This window comes from Drosophila busckii, unplaced genomic scaffold (assembly GCF_011750605.1).
Source record: "Drosophila busckii strain San Diego stock center, stock number 13000-0081.31 unplaced genomic scaffold, ASM1175060v1 chrUn_01, whole genome shotgun sequence".
Classification (NCBI taxonomy): Eukaryota; Metazoa; Arthropoda; class Insecta; order Diptera; family Drosophilidae; genus Drosophila; species Drosophila busckii.
In genome coordinates, this window is record NW_022872717.1 from 285528 (window position 1) to 303899 (window position 18372).

At 35.6% G+C, this 18372-nt stretch overlaps 4 protein-coding genes across 4 annotated transcripts; 1 reads left to right on the forward strand and 3 right to left on the reverse strand.

Annotated features, from left to right (window-relative positions):
- Nucleotides 1–11080: 11080 nt before the first annotated feature.
- Nucleotides 11081–13184, reverse strand: LOC108598373 (ribosomal L1 domain-containing protein CG13096). The gene is made up of 2 exons (XM_017984997.2): nucleotides 11852–13184; nucleotides 11081–11775 (listed from the first exon to the last, which is right to left on the reverse strand). Exons 1-2 carry the CDS (start codon nucleotides 13118–13120, stop codon nucleotides 11209–11211), a joined length of 1836 nt encoding a protein of 611 aa, XP_017840486.2. The 5' UTR covers nucleotides 13121–13184; the 3' UTR covers nucleotides 11081–11208.
- Nucleotides 13185–13416: 232 nt separating this feature from the next.
- LOC108596844 (U3 small nucleolar ribonucleoprotein protein MPP10) lies at nucleotides 13417–15904 on the reverse strand. Its single transcript, XM_017982977.2, has 3 exons — nucleotides 15741–15904; nucleotides 13936–15658; nucleotides 13417–13875 (listed from the first exon to the last, which is right to left on the reverse strand). The coding sequence occupies exons 1-3, from the start codon at nucleotides 15830–15832 to the stop codon at nucleotides 13726–13728; spliced, it is 1965 nt and encodes a 654-aa protein (XP_017838466.2). The 5' UTR covers nucleotides 15833–15904; the 3' UTR covers nucleotides 13417–13725.
- Nucleotides 15905–16071: 167 nt separating this feature from the next.
- Nucleotides 16072–17722, forward strand: LOC108597574 (phosphatidylinositol glycan anchor biosynthesis class U protein). The gene is given in 7 exon segments (XM_017984188.2): nucleotides 16072–16306; nucleotides 16372–16787; nucleotides 16789–16827; nucleotides 16829–16918; nucleotides 16920–16999; nucleotides 17060–17331; nucleotides 17409–17722. Coding segments are annotated over 7 exon segments (1281 nt in total). The 5' UTR covers nucleotides 16072–16176; the 3' UTR covers nucleotides 17663–17722.
- LOC108597587 (39S ribosomal protein L51, mitochondrial) lies at nucleotides 17708–18315 on the reverse strand. The gene has a single exon (XM_017984210.2). The coding sequence runs from the start codon at nucleotides 18252–18254 to the stop codon at nucleotides 17754–17756; it is 501 nt and encodes a 166-aa protein (XP_017839699.1). The 5' UTR covers nucleotides 18255–18315; the 3' UTR covers nucleotides 17708–17753.
- Nucleotides 18316–18372: the final 57 nt, after the last annotated feature.

Genomic DNA, 18372 nt, shown 5'->3' on the forward strand with positions numbered 1-18372 from the left:
CAGCTTTACAGTGAAATTTGTTCGTTATCGGCTGTCGGTGGTCAGCGTCATGTGTTTCATTCGATTATAAATAGCCCCATAAAAAGGTCGACCTTGCTTGCATACAAGCTTCTAAGCGACTTATCCTCCCCAAGCTCATTTTGCAAAAGTTAAGATATAACATATAGCTATAGCAAAAAACAAAGACCGCTTCCGAAAAACTTTTCCATCAAAAACGAGGGTTATTATAATTATTATAATTATAATTACACAACCGTGTAATTATTGATCTTGTAATAATTAAAAACCCTATATCTAATCTGTAGATATTTAAATATAGCCTTTTATAATAAAAAGGGTATTGCCATTTTATTAAGTATATATACATATATTCTTGATAAGCAAGACAAACTGAATCGAATGGAAAATATAAGAATTTCAATTTTACATTTGTAAAATAAAAAGTAAACTACGCAAGTCGATAAGAATAACAAGTGGACAAATTAAAGTTGGGCGCCACCAACTTTTAGATACACTTTGACTAGGGCATCGCAGCAAACACACGTATGCACTCATGAACACATACACACAAAACAGCAGGCGCGACACAGCTGGTCACCGTAGCGTCAGCAACGACGCCGCCGCTGCGTCGGCAGCGACGTTTTTATGGCGCGTCAGCAAGCTGTCTATATTGAAAATTAAAATGTATATAATTCCTAAGTTATTTATCCTATCGTTTTGAAATTTGCACAATCGGTCAAAAACATGACTATGCAATTTTGATTTATTTCAGATTTTTTACTGCCTTTTATCGTTTTTTTCGATTTGCGGGGGAGTAAATTAAAAAAAATAGTGTGGTGTCCTGGATATAGGAGCACCTACATACCAAATTTGGTTGCTCTTGCTTTTACAGTTGCTGTGAAACACGCACTCATACAGACGGACAGACGGACGGACGGACAGACGGACATGGCTATATCGTCTCAGCTCATCGAGCTTTGTAGGGTCTGCCACGCCTCCTTCTCCCTGTTACATACATTTGCACCACTTCATAATACCCTTTTCCATTTTTTTACAAAAATGTCAAAGTGTATAACATAAAATGGGATATGGATAAGTTAAATTTCAATACTTATAATAATAATGTCAATATACATATAGACTATATTTTATAGTGTATACCTTTTACTTCAAATTTTTTTCAGTGCAAAGTACTCAGATTTAAACGCATCCGATGAGATTAGAGAGTTTGATAGGTATTCTTATACTAAATGTAGTAAAAATATCTAAATATATAAAATCATGTTCTTTTTTATTTTGAGTATTTGCAATTAATATTTTACTTTTTTCATTTATTTATATATATTCGTCAAAAACAACATTTTTATGATTACGCATTTTTGAAGCAAATATTTTCCCAAATCTATAATTTTTTGTTTCGGAAAATTTGGCAGTACTGTTGTGGGCAACCGCGGTAGCCATCTCGCTAAACTCAAGCTTGAACTATATGTATACTCAAATTTACCAGTATTTTAATTTCTATATATAGCCGTTCCAGCCAATAAGTGACAGCGTAACAAATGGGACTTTTAAACAAGTTAGGAAGTTAGTAATGACATTTTGTCAGCACACCAGTGCTATATTTTTTTTGATTGACCCTCGTATATACTACATATGTATGTATGTACATATGTATATAAAGCTGAGTGTGGACGAGGATGAGGATGCATTAAATAATTGACGTCTTGATTGTAGCCCTCAACTTCACTTACCATGGACACGGAGCTCCCGTCGCGATGGTATTCAGTTATTTTTAAGTATACGCACATGCACACGTTTACATATGAATGTATGTATCTAAAAGAATGCACATACATACACACAGATTGACACGCTGCTTATGTGCATCTTTCGGCTTATTGGAGCTTCTCAAACGAAAGAATACGTGTGTAAACGCATTTCTTAAGAATTAGAAAGCAATACAAAATATAGCGTGAATTTTTAGGCTCGTTCACGGCTAATTAGTAGAAAAAAAGCTTTCAACACATCCAAAATTATCTGGAGTACAATTATTTTAAGCAGATTTTTTACAAATTATAAACAACAGCAAATAAAATATATTTAAATCAGTAAATCAGAGTGCTAGAGCAACCATAATTGTAATGCAGGTTCTCCGATTTCCAAAGCAATTCGCTTGTAATTTTTTATTCATTTCCACATATGTAGATATCGGGGTTTGCAAATAAAAGAAAATAACGCTCAAAAAGCATTATTTTTTAATGATCGTCTTAGCAAATTTGTTTATATTTTATACATAGTGCTCCAGCGATTTGATATATTATATAATTTTAAATCTGTCGAAGCGTTTGTGGTGTCTAATGCATAAGTGGTTACATTTGTCATATTCCAAAGCCCAAGCCAAACAATTTTTTTTTGTTCTTTTGAATTTTATTATTAGTAGATTTTTTGCAGTTGTCATAATTCGTAGATGTTGATCTGCCGTATTTCAAGACTGCGTCAGATTTTACCTTGCCGAAGTTGTACAATTACCAGCGTTTGGTCGTTTCTAGCGTCTCTGCTTTGTCTCGCTGCGATATTTTGTTAAATTACTTAGGTTCTTCAGGTAAATTAATTATGATCGTTATTTTTTTTTGTATGGCTATTTATATCTAGGAATATGAAAATTTCTGGGGTGTATATCTGTTCTGCAGCTTTTATTAATATTAATTTCGTAGGGGACATACTGATGTATAGACACCAAAAAAGTTCACATACAGAATAGCATCCTCCAATGAAGTCAATTCGTCAATACTAAAGTACATACAACGGATTATAATTTAATAGCTTTTAAAACAACAACTATGCAATAAAAATTATTTATTGACTTTAAATAAAGTCTAAATTTCTAAATAGAAATTTGGGATTCTATATAAAAAACAACAAATAATTCTTATTTGAATTGTCGTTATACAAATTGTTGGAATTATATATGTATAACGTATATTTGCAACGTATGTCTATATATAAACAATACAACAATAGAATAGCAAGCTATGCAAATTGTTTAATTAGTCTCTGAACACTTATCTTAAAATAAAACCATCAAATTTTTTTATAAAAAAATGTTTGTAAAGCTGAATTAAAGAGAATTATTGCTTTAATGATTTGGATTTTATGTATGAACAATGACTATTTTGCTTGTCACTGTAGATACGGAAATGGGTCATTCTCCTTGTCACATTCCTTTCGCACTTTTTTTGTGTGATATAAATATTTTAGTAATCAGATTTTCTACTAATGATATATCTAATTTCTACAGACTAATATATTTTTGTATATCTATATATATATATATTTATATATATAAAAATGCTGTTTTACTGTTGTTGCATTTTTTGTAATTGCGCTCACGCATTAAAATAACGTGCGCTCTTATTCGTTGCAAATGCAGATTGCATCAGTTGCTGGCTGTGCGATAAATTTATACATGTCAAGTGCGCAGGTTTCACAATTAGGGTTAAAGATTCGATTGTCAATAAGACCGGCTTAACTTGGTCTTGCGAATCTTGCCGTGAAGCCGAGACCGACCTGTCTAAGCTTATGCGACAGACTAAACTTAATTTCTATGCTCTGTGAAAGAGCTTTAATAAACTCAATGATGAGTTTATATGCATGGAGACGCAATTTAAAGTTCTCAAAGCTTTAGACGACTCTCAATTGGTGACGGCTGTAGCACCTTAAAAAACTAGTGATCTAACATTGGTAAGCTGTCCAGTAACTCCTGTTACTCCAGTTTACCCTAGCATTGTTATAAATGATGACGAGGCTGGGTCCGTCGTCTAAAATTGTTAGAAAGATTGTTAGGTCGCCGCCCACTGATAGTTTCCATACTCCCCGACCAGCTCCTAAACCCTTATTAGCTGTTCCTATAAGGAAACAAGTTTTTATTTCTAGGCTTCACCCGGATACTTTGGTTGAAGATGTAACTGCTTACATTCAAGCAAAGATTCCTAGCCCCTTAATATCTATAGAAAAATTTAAATTTTAAAAAATAAAAAAATATATCTAAGAAATATCCTTCATTTAAATTAACGTGCACCAAAATTTTCGACTCTATTTGTTTGTACTTCTTTCTTGGCCACAAGACTTTGCTTATTAAAGGTTTACGTTTTGAAAAATAAAAGCAGGACAAAGGTGTATCGCTGCCAAAATTAAGTTTTTCTACAGCTTAACCTACTAATGATGCAAAAAACTAATTACTTCGTTTGTTTTAGCTTATCAAAATGTTAGAGGTATTAAGTCCAAATTAGCTAAACTATATATAGATAGTATTTCTTTTGATTATAATGTTCTTGCCTTCACTGAAACCTGGTTAAAGCCAGAAATTTCTAGTTCATTGTAGTATGCACATTATCAAGAACACACTGTACTCATTGCAGTTAAACCTTTATTTTATAACTGAATCTTAATAATTAAAAGTCGCTGCTTCGACATTTTTATTTTTAATAGGGTATACGTGATCCCTGTATGGCCTCCTTCTATTGGATCATCATGGTATCTAGACAGTATTGCTTTTATTTGACTTTCGTCATTTTTGTCTATTATTGTCACTTTTTTATAACTGACATATTTTGTAAAAAAATGGAAAAAAGGGTATTATGAAGTGTTCAAATGTATGTAACAGGGAGAGGGAGGCGTGGCAGACTCCATAAAGTATATATATTCTTGATCAGCTCGACGAGCGAGTCGATTTAATAGCCATGTCCGTTCTGTCCGTCTGTCCGTCGTCCGTTCTGAAATGTTTGAGCAACTGTTATCAGCAAACTATAAGAGCATAGGCAACCAAATTTTGTATATAGGGGCTCCTATAACCGGTTTTTGGTTCGCTTTTATTTCTATTTTTTTTTATTTTCCTCCCCCCTCCCCCGCAAATTCAAAAAAAAACAATATAAGGCAGTAGAAAAATCTTAAAAATCTGAAATTAAATCACAAAATTGCTAGTCATGTTTTCGACCGATTTTGAAGTGCAAGTTTCAAAACGATCGGTTAAAATTACTTAGGAATTATTCACATTTCAATTTTCAATATAGACAGCGGGGTGCACGTGCTGACGCCCCATCATAAAAACGTCGCTGCCGACGCAGCGGGCCGTCGCTGCTGACGCTACAGCGAAAACAGGCTGTGACGCGTTGGCTGTTTTGTGTGGTATGTGTGTGAGTTTAATGAATTTATACGTTCATACATCTCGATCGACAAAGACGACTGGGACATATGGCTGAATTATTTCACATATTGTTTCAATACAACACCGTCTACAGTACATGAATACTGCCCATATGAACTAGTTTACGGTAGATTACCAAGACAGTTCACAGAATTCAGTACTATAAACAAAATAGATCCAGTATACAACATAGACGATTATGCTAAAGAGTTCAAGTTTAGACTAGAAATTGCGTATAAAAGAAAAACAGAATCTGATTAGAAAGTAAAAGATTTAAAGTTAGATACTGGAGATTTAGTTCTCCTAAAAAATGAAACAGGGCATAAGTTAGAAAATAAATACTTAGGTCCATATAAAGTTATAGAAATTGAAGATAGGAATAACATAAGAATAGATGTGGGTAAAAAGAAACAACAAATAGTAAATAAAAACAAGTTAAAAATTTTTAGAAGTTAATAAACTCAATAGTAAGCTAAAATTTAGAAGGAAGCTTAGGATATAACTAGGTTTGATCAGCCATAATAAAAACCAACAATAATAAAATAAAATATAAGACAAACAAAAATTATAAATAATAAAATCAAATTTTAATGTATTTTTGGAAATATATTAAGAGTTATATATACACAAATAATAAATTTTAATTTTTAAAATATTTTTGAAGAAAACAACTAAATGAAAAAAAAAAATTTTTTATTTATAAATAAATAAAATTAAATATACAAATTAGGTAAAATAACTAAATAATATAACGTTATTTTAATAAAATGGGGAGATGTAGTATGCACATTATCAAGAACACACTGTATATTTGTATCAGATCCTTCAGCTAGCACTGTTAGCAGAATTGATCCGATTGTGCTCCCCAACTTTGGAACTACTTATAGAACTGCCGGATCTATAGAGCAAACTGTACACAGTACAGTAGCATTTAAGCCCCTTTGTTTCAGAAAAAGCTGACTTTAATAAATTAAATAACCTTATTTGAAATCATGACTGGTCTCACTTTTTTGCTGTATAAGGAAATTTCTTTATTTATTTTTTATGACGCCTTTAATAATTTTTTTGATCAATGCGTTCCTCGAAGGCAGCCTAGTAGGTCTAAAAAACCACTATGGTTTACCCGTGAGTTAGCTGATTTAAAAAATATAAAATCGAGATACTTTAAAAAATATAAGCGTACAGGGAACAGTGTTGATTTTTCACGCTATTCTACTGCCAAGTCTAATTTTAACTTATTAAACTTACAACTTTACAACGATTACTTATGTCGTTGCCGGCTTCAGTTTGCTTATGATCCTAAACAGTTCTATAATTTTGTAAATTCCAAACGAAAATCTTCTTTAATACCCAATTCAGTTACATATGAAAATACGACGTCAAATAATGATCAGGCATCAGCCGATCTATTTGCAGACTTTTTTCAAACAACTTATTCTGTTAATAGCGACTCATCATTCCAGGAGTTGATCTACCCTATACTTATAACGTACAAAAATCAAATTTTTTCCAGAGCCTGTGATTAGCGAAGAATCGAACTAAATTTACTGAAACCTGTGTTTACTCCAGGACCAGATGGCATACCAGGTTGCGTACTTAGATATTGCGCCGGTTCCATATACTTAATTTTACATAGACTTTTTGCATTGTCCGTTAAATATTGCTCATTGCCTTCAGTCTGGAAGGAATCATTCATTATTCCGTTACATAAGAATGGCCCTAAAAGTCACGTAAACAACTATAGAGGTATTTCAAAATTGTCTGCTACACCTAAACTCTTTGAAAAAATTAATACATCTCAACTTATGCATTTCTGTAGTTCAATTATATCACCTTATCAGCACGGTTTTGTTAAAAAGTCTACCACCACCAACTTACTTGAGTTTTCTTCAAGGGTGGTTAGAGCTTTTCAAAACAAAATGCAGACTGATGTTATTTATACTGATTTTAGTAAAGCATTCGATTCCGTTAATCATCGTCTTTTAATAAATAAATTAAATATTATTGGATTTCCAAAGAATTTTTTGAAGTGGGTATCTAATTATCTAACTAATAGAATTCAAAAGGTAGTTTTCAAGTCAGCGGTTTCCAAACCAGTGTCTGTAACGTCTGGAGTTCCTCAGGGTAGTCAGCTTGGACCATTGCTTTTTAATCTATTTATCAATGATCTGCCCTCAGTCATTGTGAATTCAAACGTTCTAATGTATACTGATGATGTGAAGCTATGCCTATCGTTTAGAGACATGTCAAGTAGTACTTTATTGCAGACAGATCTTGACCGCTTTGTCAATTGGTGTAAATACAACTTATTAAAACTTAACTGTTCTAAATGTAAGGTAATGTCCTTCCATAGACACTCGCCTTACATAGTCGAGTACCACATTGATCAGTTACCTCTCAATAGATTAGCAGAAGTAAATGACTTAGGTATTCTCCTTGATAGCTTAAGCTAAAGTTTGACAAGCATGTTTCTCTAACTGTCAGTAAGGCAATTCAAGTTCTCGGCTTTTTCAAAAGATGGGCTAAAGAATTTGATGACCCTTACACAACTAAATTACTTTATACATCTCTTATTCGTCCGATTCTGGAATATGGCTCTTGCGTTTGGTCTCCACAATACTCGAACCACTAGATTAGTATTGAATCTGTAAAAAAATTTTTTATTTTTTGCTTTGCGAGGCTTTATACGGGTTTCAGGAGATTGATGTCTACCATCTCTATTACTAATTGGCGTCATGTTTATTGATTAAATTTAGTTAAAGGGGAAATTGACTCCTCATACTTGTTGAGTCAAGTTAATTTCTCACTTCCTGCTAGGTATACTCGAAGTTTTGTTCCTTTATCACTTAAGGTTTGTACAACTAATTATTCACTGCATGAACCCCTTCCAATACTCTGTGCTGATTACAACAAACTTTACTCTGTTATCAACACAGAGGCCTCTGATTGTATTACTAAAATATCTATTTTAACTTTTTTAACTAATAATAATTAACACTTACTAAAAGATTTATTTTAACTTTTTTAACTATTAATAACTAACACTAACCCAGACCTGATTGGGTTTTTGGGTTTTCCCCAATCCCTGCAACGAATGTTGGGTCTGTTCAACACTCCCAATCTATAAGTTTTATCAAATCTAAAAACAAAAAAATTATTTTAAAATATTTTATGTAATCTTTTCTTTTATCGTCGACTGTTCATAGTTGATATTAAATAAATAAATAAATAAATAACTGAGAACGGCTGAACGGATTTATCTTATCTTGATCTTCAAATGTTCGTCGAGGCCTGGGGAAGTTTCAATAGATCGGAAAATTCGAATAATTTACGGGAACTCCCTAAAAACAGTCCATTTAATTTTTTCATAAAAACACATCGAGGCAGCTATGTAAAAACTTTTTTTTTTAATTTTCAGCTTAGTAGCTTAGTTCACGTATGTGAATTTTGTTTAGGTACAAGAGCTGTCTCAAATTTTTCATTTTCCTTCGGGCTCTCTGTACGAACAAAACGAAGGGCAAAATAAAGTATTTTTAATATTTGGTGGATTTTATTTCCTTAATGCTCCTGGAGGAACCGGAAAATCGGATCAGATCGCGAAATAAAGTTGCTCTAGCGTTGGCTTCATATGGAATGGGAGGGAGCACTGCACACAAAGAGCTTTGTAACAGCCTAAATAATTTTGGTGGGGCCATGATTCAGGTGATTTTAGTCAGTTATTCCCTGATCAACTGTTGCTGATGTGTTAAATGTAAATCAGAGAACGGCAATTTTGGCACTTTTTAAGCACAATGGTGGCACACACAAAAAACAAGTGCGAGACCATACGCGCACAATGACAATACGAAACAATATACGCACACAGACACAACAAAAAATTGTGTGTGCGGCGCAAAAGCAGCGCACAAAACACCCAGAGACACCCAAGAAAAGGTCCCTTGTGTTTTTACCCACAACAAAGCAAATGTTCGCAAACCCAAAATGCGATCGGCTGGCATAAGCATAAGCGAGAAACAATTTCGCTTGCTGTCTCGCCCTGTCTGCATTGGCAGAGACGCCGACGCAACAGCAAGTAGCGAAACAGAAGCAAACAAGCAGAAAACATACAAGCAATTTTTTTTTTACCTTTTTCTTGTGGTTTGCTTTGCGAAAGAATTGCCTACGCATAAAATGCTGCTTGGAATCAGTTTTTATACGCACAAGTAATTGCATTGTGGTCGCAACCACAATTTCGCTTGTGTGTGGCAGTACTACCATGGTAGTACGCTTGTGTTTTTAGGTGAGTGTGCACTCTTGCCGTTTTCTGTTGTACATAAAGTACGTAAGGACAGTATTTTTGCAATGATTAAGGATTTAAGAGGTGATTCGAGATTATTCGGTGGGGCTTTGATATTGCTCTCTAGAGATTTTCGTCAAACGCTCCCGTCATCTCGAAATCTACGGCTGCCGATGAGGTAAATGCTTGCCTGAAATTGTCAAGAAATTGGAGTTGACAATGGGTCTCTTTACAGAATGACGCCTCTGGTGCTGAATTCCTAAGACAACTGCTGGAGCTTGGCAATGGAAATATTCCTGTTGATGCTTCGTTCCCGGCAAGTTTTTGCGAGCCCTCATCATCGTAGAAGAAACTCATGAACCGGTTTTCCCCGGTATTGCCAAAATTATAAAAATATCGATTAGATTAGTGAACGAGCAATAATAGCAGCGAAGAATTAAAACGTCGATAGTTTGAATTCCATAATTTAAAGTCAAATCGCTGGAGAACTGGATTCATACAAATCTACAACGAGGATGAAGCGACTAACTATCCAACGGAATTTTTTAGCTCGTTTGATGTGCCACGAGCTCCGCTGCATAACTTAACCCTTATGTTGGATCAGTCATAATCATGCATTGGAATCTTAATCATCCGAAATTGTGCAATAGTAAGCGGTTGTCCGTCAAGAAACTAATGAACAATGTAAGTTAAGCAACGATCAGCAAATTCAAAGAAGAAGTCCCAAGTCCTAATCCCATGAACTCCAACTGATCTTCCATTTCAGTGGAAAGCCTTTGATTGTTTTTGCGCCGGCAAATAAATCAAAAAATATAGCTTAACGTATCGTTCTCAACTGAGACTCAAATAAATTACACAGAAATTCGAATTATCTTTTATTATATGAAAACGGGGTTATATGAAAGCATCATATAACCGGCCGGGGCAAAATTCGCTAGGTTCGCTAGTATATAATTATATGCAAGAATTTTATATTCCACTAATATTCAAGTTGAAAAAATTAATAAAACTGTCTGCACTATGATTTTTCTATCTTACAGATGAGACTAGTGCATATATTTGTGAAAGCTTACAGATAGAACTATTTTGGAAATTTTACTTTTTTATGCATTTTACAATGCATAAATTTGTTGTCAAAACAAATATGCCGATTATACATCAAAACAAATATTAAATATTAAAATGAACTTTTTCTTGCATTTTGAAAGACTATGAAACCTTTTTTGGAAGAACTAATATTGTAAAATATCGCAAAACGCTCCGACGATATTCATTTTTAGTGTATGTATGTACATATGTTTATGTATTTACACATATTGGTTATAACCGTTTTTTAAAAGCACTTGCACTTAATTTTGATTATGTCCACTTATTTCCTTGTTTACAAAGTATCATATTATGTAAAATTAATATTTGCGCGGTACATTAAGCTGATAGCACTACAATTGACTTTTTAATGTCAAAACATATATATATATTTGAAGTATAAATGCCGATTAGACAACTATAGATTCTATTGGTCCCTTTAAAATGTTTATTTAAAATAAGGGAATTTTATTTGCACTGGAAAATAAGTAATTGCTGTTCATTTTTGACAATTAAATTAAATCGACATCAATTTAGCGACCCAAATATTGAAATTCATTACATTTATTATATCTTAAATTGTTAGGGTTTAAAAATATACATGATACAAGATAAATGGGTCGGTGCCAAATAAAACGCTCTGTTAGGCCTTCTTTGCACTTGCTCGTGGCTTCTTAGCCGGTATAGGCTTCTCAGCATCAACAATATCGTCTAGTGAATCAACATTCTTTAGAGCTATGCGTTTCTCGCGTAGCTCTGCTTTACGATTTACCTGTTCTCGTGTAAGTTTAATGAACTCTGCATCCTTGGTAAGTGCGAATCTTGAAAGAGCTTCGTTGGCTTGTTTTTTCAACTTAAGCATGCGCTTTTCGCGTGGACCCACCACATATGGTGTGTCTGCAGGGGGGGAGCACATACTAATGTACAAAGGCAGCGCTGAGGTGCCCACAATGTCAATTTTGACATACATCGACCGTATGTTGGCCAATCCTCCCGGAAACTGCTTCTGCAACTGATGAACAACGTACTGGATATTTTCAGACAGTTGTTGTCCGCTGTGATCATGATTGCCAACCGGTATTGCTGTCAGATCCCCCTTTCGCAGCTGTCTATAAGCGGTGCGATTTAGAGCACGAGAAATTTCTTTAGACAATTCGTCCTGTTTGCTTAAGCGCACTGCGTGCAACACATTTTTTGGTTTCTGGGTAAACTATATATAGAACAAAGGTTAAATATTTTCCTTACAAGCGAATATAAAATTATATATTATTAATATTTATACATACCTGGCCTAGAAAAGCAGTGGCCTGACCCGATATGCGTCCATCGCATAGCAAGTAGTCATAGGAGTTTAGAAACTTGCGCTTTGCTTCAAAAGTACCCACTTCATTGCGCAACCTGTTGAATGGCACCACAGTCAGTCGCTGCTCAACTCCAGCCTCACGCAGAAAGTCTTCGTAGTGTTGGATTGTAGGCTCGTAATCAAAACGGGCTCCTCGCTGTAAGTCTGTTACAATTAATGCCACGTCGTCGTCGGGTGCCACAAGTGAGTGCTTCAGAGCCAATTTTGCAATGCGTTTTGGACAACTGGGTATCTTATAAGAGCAAACTTGAAGAACATAGCGATAGTCACTGAAGATGGATGCGGTTTTCAGTTTCTTTACTTCTTCAGACACTTGATTCTTGAGCGCCTCGCATATTTTGCGCACATTAACTTCACTCATTATTTCATTAAATTTTTCCTCATCAAAGGATTTCAGTTCATAGTCCAACTTCACAGAATTCCGATTCTTAGTCTTGGAAACATTTTGGTTTCCAGTACTTACTTTCCCTTTGCTATATATGTTGGAATTGATCGTCTTGGTTACCTTTTTAGCACCTACGGCATTCTTGCGGTCTAGTATTGTATTTCTTTCCAGCTTTGTCGGCTTAGCTGTGACTCCTTTTTCCAAAAAGTCATTTGTTCCGGAAGTTTTTTGTTTATTGCCTTGCGATTCCTTTGCTTTGGTTTTTTTTTTGGGCACAGATTCAGCTTGTACAGATACTATATTTTTACCTTGTTTTTTAGTCAATGCTGTAATCTTCTTTTGTAAGGGCTCCTTTTTCGGCAATAGAACCTTCTTTCCACCCTTAGCAGGCAGTGTGATTTCGTTATTTCCCTTAGTGGGCACTGCATCAACTTTCTTGGCCTTAGCGAGCACAGTGGCACTTTTCTTAGCCCTAGTTTGCACTGTGCTATTCTTCATTGCTGTTTTTGAGTTTGGTAGTGCCGGTGATAGTGGAGGCGCTAAAATCATTGGCTTTTTAGACGCTTTTTGTTTAGGAATCTCATTAGACTTATTATCAGGCTTTATTTCTTTTTTAATAGCCTTGCCTTTTGGTTTTGAGGTACCCATGTCTGTCTTCGCTGGTAACTCAGCTACCAAGTTACTGACCTCTGTGTTTTGTGTTTTTTTGATTTTGGTAGGTTTTAACTTTTCTTTGACAACGCCTTCGTTACTTTTATTTTTACTTAGAGATTTTGGCAGCGGCTTCTGTACCTTAACCATTTTCATATGCGTTTTCTGTGCAACTTGAGTAAATTGAATAAGTGTACAATCTACACGTGCTTGATTAAAAAGTTATCGACAGCATTTCGATAACGAATACCAAAAAAACAGTGCTGAAAAACAATTGCTTGGCCGGGGTTTTTCAAACACTTAACATTTTGAACCATACTAATATAAATAAAATTATCAGAATTGGATTTGAATTAAGATTTTCTAGTAAATGTTAGATTATGCTGTGCAATGATGCGTGATTTATTAATATAATTTGATATTTTTTATTTTTAGCTTTACCAACTAATTTTAATCTAATATGTGAATACATGTAAATAATAGCTCACTTGCTTCAACACACGTGTTTAATAAACTCAGACTTTAGAATGTCCTTTGAATCACATTGAAGCAAATATGTAGCATTTGTTAAACTGGGCTCTAGTAACACCCGTGGTGCCCTTAAATTAAAGTATGTTTAGTTATGGGGGTACAAAGTTCACTTTCTCTTTTAATAGAGCTCGTAGCTCGAAACTTGAGTGCCCTCTAAGTGAATAGGCTTATTTAAAAATGTAATGTATATCTTACATATATATGTATGTTATGAAATACTTAAAGAATATTTATAACTTAAGCTTTTTAGCATCGGCTTTTACAGCGTCCTTTGGCCGTTTATTTCCAATCGAAATCGTCTTAGATGTTGTCGTATCTTGCAACTTTGAAAAGAAAGCCTTTGAAGATTTAAGAGCAGTTTGATCGTTGGTATAGGTAATCTAAAAAATTAATGATATAGATAGATTGGAAAGTAGGTAAATCTTAGAAGATAATATTACCTTTTGTACATTGCGACTCTTGGTTATGGTTTTAAGTAGCTTGGCATTCGACTCGCGTTGCATAGATGCTTTGCCTTGCTTAGCTTGCATCTGTTCGCGCATTTCCATGACGCTATTAATGGCACGTTGCTTTTGTTTTTTCTTTCGGCGCTCCCGATTTTTGTCAGTGCGACTACGCTCTGATTTACCCAATGGAGTATGCTTGGGCCCCCGATATACTTCTTCCGGAGCAAGCAGTTTTGCATCACTAGCAGACAGCGGAGCTACTTCTTCCATATGGACTGCGGGAGTGTTGGTCACAATTTTAACCTCTGGTGCCACTGGCTTGGGTATGAAATGGAAATTCGAGAGTGCATCTAGCTTCAGAAAGAGGATGCGCATTGCTTTCTTGATTTCTTGATGCTCCTTCGGTACGAGTGTCGTGCTGTTATCTGAACTGTGACTGGGATCTAACTTAGCTAATTCGTTTTGATATTTCTGTTCATAAATTTGAGCCAGCGATTGCTTTGATTTTTCTTGATCTAGCACCAGCTGCTTACGATATTCCACTGGTGTCATTAATGGACGTATTGTGCGCTCTACATCGTCCCATGCTTTATCACGTATGCGTTGCTTAATTATATCCTCGATGCTAAGATTTTGCTCCTCTGTTATAGGTGCCGAACGACGTCTCGTGGATTCAAACTCGAGAATCTCCTCTAGCAATGAATTTTGCGGACGATTCGCAGCCTGAACTTCACCCTTCAGTTGCCACGGTTTCTCGCCAAGCACAACATCTTCATAATCACGGATACGTTGAAACAGGCGTGCTTCTCTCATCTCATTAGATGATTTAATTATCACTGCGCTTTCTTTGTCAGCATCCTCTTCAACTGAAAAGTTCGGCTCACCTTTCTTAGACTCATCATCGGATTCTGACTCAGCGGGAGGCTGCAGTCCACCTTGGACGATGAACTCAGTTTCGTCGATTTCACTTGAATCTTTATCATCTCCTGCATCACAAAAGCTTTCATCTTTCTCAAAATTATCGTCAGCTTCGTTATTTGTTTCATTAAAATAATCCAGGTGTTTCCATTCCGTCGATTTAAGATCTTGTTCCTTGAGCTCTTCATCTATGTCGAAAAAATCTGCATAGTTGGCATTGATGTCATTTTCATCATCATCTGAACCATCGCCTAGGCCAAAGTCTTCTTTAAAGTAGTCAATGACGTCAGCGTCAGTCATTAAATTTTTGTTTTTCTGTTTATTTAATTCTTTAGCATCCTCCTGCTCTAAAAACTGCTTCATTTCATCCAATTTGAAAAAAGTGTCATCTACCACAGACTTCCTACCCTTTTTTATAAATTTGGACTCTACTGGCTTTGCTATAGACTTTAAGCGTAAATCATGAATACCAAGAGGCTCTGACAAATCTGAAGGTAGCTTTGAATTTGAGCTATCCGCCACTTTATTCTCACTTTCCTCGTCTACCTCATCGTCGTCATCAAGCTCAATGCCCAACATATGCTCCCGCAAAGCTGTCATTTGCGCAGTCTGTTGAACGAGCTTTTTTAGAACTAAATCGTTTCGGATTTCCAATTGCTGCCAGATTTGTTCTTCATCCATGTCCTCCAAAACAAGCTCGTTCAAAATGTCTTCCTGGTCACGCACATTGCCATTAATGCTTACAGAATATGTTTCCTTAATCAACTTATGTATAGCATTGACCTTTTCCGGCTGTGGTCTAAAACGAAAATCATTTGTTATTTACTTTCGGTAGTAAGAAAACACGTGCGCGCTTAATAGATAACAAAATCATAACAAACTTTAAAAACACATCTATCTGCTTGGTCAACTCTTCAAAGTTAAGCACGACATCCTGAAATATGTTTGGCTTCTTAGCTTCTATCGTTGCCATTTCTAACTATATTTTTGTTTTAGAAAATGTTAAAATTTAGTAAACGCAGCACTAAGCACTACAACTAGGGGTCTATAGGTGGAAAAAAAAACTTTATGTCATCGATATCAACATCGTAAAGGAAATATTAAATATTTTTTAAGACTGAGTAACGTGTATTTGATTTATCGATAGCTTTCAAGATATTCATTTGCAAACTAATCGATTTAGAGCTATCTATAGTTGTATTGTCTTTCTCAGCTGTTTGTGCACAAACTGATTTTAAAAGTTTCCAAATCACATAGTATGCTTATCGCCTAATTTAAAATAGATCTAGCCGATTCATTAATAATTAATCAACAGTGATGGACCATAGATGCTATAGGCTGCTTTTATTAGGCGCCGCAGTTCGTCTCTACCTAAGTTTTACTTCTTTAGCGTCGCTTATCGGCAATCGCGTTGAGTTTGCAACTCCGCTAAACTCTTACAAGCGAAGTAAGTACACGCATGGCACATGTTTATTTATTGCTTTTTTTATCGTCCTTTTCCACCGATTTTAGTGCAGGAGGGTGTATTTTTGCTTAAGCAAGGCATTGACCCATATCGAGGGGATCTTGTCCATGAGACGCCACTACTTCTGAAGGCATTGTCCAATATTCTCATAAACTATGGAGAATGGCTACCCTTGATCTATATTATACTGGACATATTCACTGCTGCCCTGCTTTATCTGACAAGCAAGAGATTCGTAGAACAGAAATTGGAAGAGCAGCGTATAGAGCAAAGTAGTTACGCAAATGATACAAAGGAGCTTCAGTACAGTAACATTGATAGAGGCGACATATCCCTGATGGTCCTACTGGCTTATCTATTTAATCCACTCACTGTTATGAGCTGCATCGGCTTGACTTCAACAGTAATAAGCAATTTGTTCTTAGCGATGTTTCTATATGCAATGAGCAGACGTCAGCTTCTAGGTATGTCTTTTAATGCTTGCATTTGAAAGCGTCCGCAGTCTTATATCCGATAGTACTTATTGCACCGCTTTTGTTGCTGTTTGCCCGCCGTTCCATCAGTTTGGGCATTATCATATTTATCATATTTGCAACTTGCTTGCATGGCAGTGGCATGTGCAAACTTTTTTGTCATGAATAGCTGGAACTATCTAGATGGAACGCTCGGATTCATGTAAGTGCATTTTGTATATCATTCAAACAAAATAATTTACATTCTTGTCTAACTTTGCAGTTTTAATTTTCGTGACCTGCAGCCCAATATAGGACTATTTTGGTATTTTTTTACAGAAATGTTTGAGCATTTTCGCACTATGTTCCTGATCACATTTCAACTGAATGCCACCGTCCTCTACTTGGTGCCCCTTTCAATTAAGCTACGCAAGGAGCCGGTTCTTCTTGCAACAGTGCTAATAGCACTAATGTCAGTATTTCGTGCATATCCTAGTCTTGGGGACGTCGGGTTTTACTTAGCCCTATTACCTCTCTGGCGGCGTTGCTGGAAATGTAAGTAGTAGTTTTTATAGCCACTTAAATAAGTAAAATTATCGAAGGAATATGTTTAAACTGTTTTTAATTTTCAGTCATGGCGCATGGCTTTGTGGTATTTACATTCTTTCTCATCACCTTATCGATGATGGGGGCTCTGTGGCATTTGTGGATTTATGCTGGTTCAGCAAACGCAAATTTTTATTTTGGAGCCACTCTCGGCTTCTGTACGGGACAAATATTCCTCATTACAGACTTACTGTTTGCTCACGTTAAACGTGAATTTTGCCTACATAATGGCCAAAAGATCATCATTAATGGCAAGGAGGCCCGTATACTTTTAGAATAAATACAAATCTAAGCACCATCTTAATTATCAACGCCATAATATATACAAATTATGTAAAGTAGAAAAAAAGTGTATTTAACAGAATCAAGGATTACTGCGTAGAGTATCCTGTCTTTGTTTTTCGGTTGAGGAACTTATACAAGTATAGAATACGTTTTTGCATGTCTTTCCACTTAGTAGGACGGGCAATGGGATACTTCGTGCTCTCCAGCATGCGACGCTTGCGAATCAGAACCTGGTACTCATTTCCAGAAACACCACGTAGCCAAGATGGTACCGAGTAGAGCACACGTGTTGGATGCAAACGATCGTTACCCAAAATATCTATATAGTCGTTTTGTCCAAAGAGAGCTCGCTTCTGTGACCATGCATTCTTAGGCCTGTACACGGGCATCGGCAACTTTTGTCCATTATCCAAATGTGGTAGTAAGCCACTCTGGAATATCTTGTCCTTGTAGCCATAACGTCGAACTGTGGGACCGCGTGCTCGTCGATCCACGAAAGAAAGGTTTCGCACTGTGGAGGAAACCATTGCCAATGGCTTTAAATTCATGACCGGCAGGCGAGTCATAAAATTACTAATCCAGGACATGTTTGCGTGATTTATGTTATGGTTAGATAATAATAAACAGTATGTGGTAGGGCTGGGAAACTATCGATGGTACTATCGAGGTATCGAATTTTTACCTTTCTGAGACACCATCGATAGT